This window comes from Tarenaya hassleriana, unplaced genomic scaffold (assembly GCF_000463585.1).
Source record: "Tarenaya hassleriana unplaced genomic scaffold, ASM46358v1 Cleome53, whole genome shotgun sequence".
NCBI classification, from domain to species: Eukaryota; Viridiplantae; Streptophyta; class Magnoliopsida; order Brassicales; family Cleomaceae; genus Tarenaya; species Tarenaya hassleriana.
Window position 1 is genome coordinate 737,067 of NW_010967966.1, and position 2,316 is coordinate 739,382.

Consider the following 2,316-nt stretch of genomic DNA (forward strand, 5'->3'; position numbering starts at 1 on the left):
GGCCAGTGAGGAGAGCCGCCGCCATTGGTGGCTTTGCCCGAGGGACCGCATCGGGCGGAGCCCCTAAGGCCCGTCTCGCCATCTACAAGGCGTGCTGGGCGAAACCCGACTCGGAAAAAGTGGACGGCAACATCTGTTTCGAAGAGGACATGTTGGCCGCCATTGATGACGCCATCTCTGACGGCGTCCACGTCATCAGCGCTTCCATTGGGACCACCGAGCCTCTGCCTTTTTCGCAGGACGGTATCGCAATAGGGGCTTTACACGCCGTCCGCCGGAACATCGTGGTCGCTGCCAGTGCAGGAAATTCCGGCCCGAAGCCGGGAACCCTGTCAAATCCAGCGCCATGGATTATTACCGTTGGAGCTAGTAGCCTCGACCGGAGTTTCATCGGCGGTTTGGTTCTTGGGAACGGTTTTACCGTCAAGGTATATAACAAACAGTATCATATTACACATACATATTTCCTAATAAATGGTTAGACCCTTTATATATATAAAATCAATGTTACATAATATCCTTTTTTCAGACGGAGTCGGTTACGTCATACAAGATGGACAACTTTGCGCCGCTGGTCTATGCTGCTGACGTGACCATTCCTGGAGCCGTCGCGGCCAACAATACAGCGTAAGATATACACATATACATATACATATATATATACATATACATATACATATATATATATACATATACATATATGCATGAGTAATCACTTATATTTTGCGCAGACAATGTTTACCCAACTCGTTATCACCAAAGCTAGTGAAGGGAAAGGTGGTATTGTGTTTGAGAGGGGCCGGTTCAAGAATCGGTAAGGGTCTTGAGGTGAAACGAGCCGGAGGGGCCGGTTTGATCCTAGGCAACGCCCTGGCCAACGGCGACGACGTCCCCCTCGATCCCCATTTCGTTCCAGCCGCCGGAGTCATCCCTTCCATAGTGGACAAGATCCTATATTACATCAGAACCGATAAAAAACCGATCGCTCTCATCAAACCGGGAGAAACGGTTTACCAGTCCCAACCGGCTCCATTCGTGACTGGATTCTCTAGCCGCGGCCCAAACGTCATAGACCCCAATATCCTCAAGGTTGATATATATATATATATATATATTTAATCGATTTCTTGGTTTCCTCCTAACCGGGTACAGAACCGATGTCTGAACCAGGTTTTTCTTGATTTTGCAGCCGGATATAACGGCTCCGGGACTGAACATACTGGCGGCATGGAGCGGAGCTGATTCTCCCACCAAAATATCGGTGGACCGAAGAGTTGTGGAATTCAATCTGTATTCAGGAACATCCATGTCTTGTCCTCATGTTTCAGGAGCAATTGCTCTTCTCAAAGCCATACATCCCAATTGGAGCAGTGCCGCTATCAGATCTGCCATCATGACCACAGGTAACATTATCTATCAGTACCTTATTACTAAGACTAAGCTCAGTTAACAATTCCTTCTCATTTCCCGATTTTCCGCTTCTCCGTTGCAGCCTGGATGACCAATGACCAGGAAAAACCGATCCAAGATGTGAATGGTTTACCCGCGAATCCATTTGCAATCGGTTCAGGGCATTTCAGACCAACAAAAGCAGCGGATCCCGGTTTAGTCTATGATGCATCATACCAAGACTACCTTCTCTATTGCTGTTCTGTCGGATTAACCAATGTTGACCCAGAATTCAAATGCCCCAAGAAACCTCCTCCCGGCTATAACCTGAATTACCCGTCAATCTCAATCCCTAATCTCAGCAGAAGAATAAGGGTAAGGAGAAGTGTTACAAATGTTGGATCCAGTAATGGAACGAGTACTTACTTCTTCAGTGCAAAACCGCCATTGGGTGTCTCGGTTACAGCTAAACCGAGTATAATGAAGTTCAACCGGGTCGGCCAGATAAAGCGGTTTACCATAACGGTTAAGCTGCAGAAGGGCCAACTGGCTGGTGAGGTCCAGAAGGGTGAGTTCCTCTTTGGATGGTATACTTGGACAGACAACCACCACACTGTCAGAAGTCCCATTGCTGTATCCTTAGCTTAGGTGTTTCAAGAACTTTTAGTTTTTCGATTTATACAAGAATTTAAACACAAAAAAGAAAAAAAAATCTTCAAGAGATTGAATCAATCTCCTGAACTGATTTGGATAAAGGATGACACGTATATACATGTATCTGTCTTCAATGACAGAGAAATTAATCTTCTTAATAAAGTATCTTTGAACTCTATAACTCGTTCGCCAATGCAGCGGAGTGTCAGTGAGGTACCTCTTAAGAACCAGTTTCTGCTTTTCGTCAGGGCCTAGTTCCCTAAACTGGTCTCA

General features: G+C 46.2%; 1 protein-coding gene across 1 annotated transcript in view; it reads left to right on the forward strand.

Annotated features, from left to right (window-relative positions):
- Positions 1–2,299, forward strand: part of LOC104798469 (subtilisin-like protease SBT5.6) — a 4,807-nt gene extending 2,508 nt beyond the window's left edge. The window contains exons 7-11 of the mRNA XM_010520565.1: positions 7–428; positions 530–627; positions 732–1,089; positions 1,190–1,403; positions 1,493–2,299. Coding sequence (XP_010518867.1) covers positions 7–428; positions 530–627; positions 732–1,089; positions 1,190–1,403; positions 1,493–2,037 — 1,637 coding nt within the window. The 3' untranslated portion in view covers positions 2,038–2,299. The remainder of the gene's footprint in view (positions 1–6; positions 429–529; positions 628–731; positions 1,090–1,189; positions 1,404–1,492) is intronic.
- Positions 2,300–2,316: the final 17 nt, after the last annotated feature.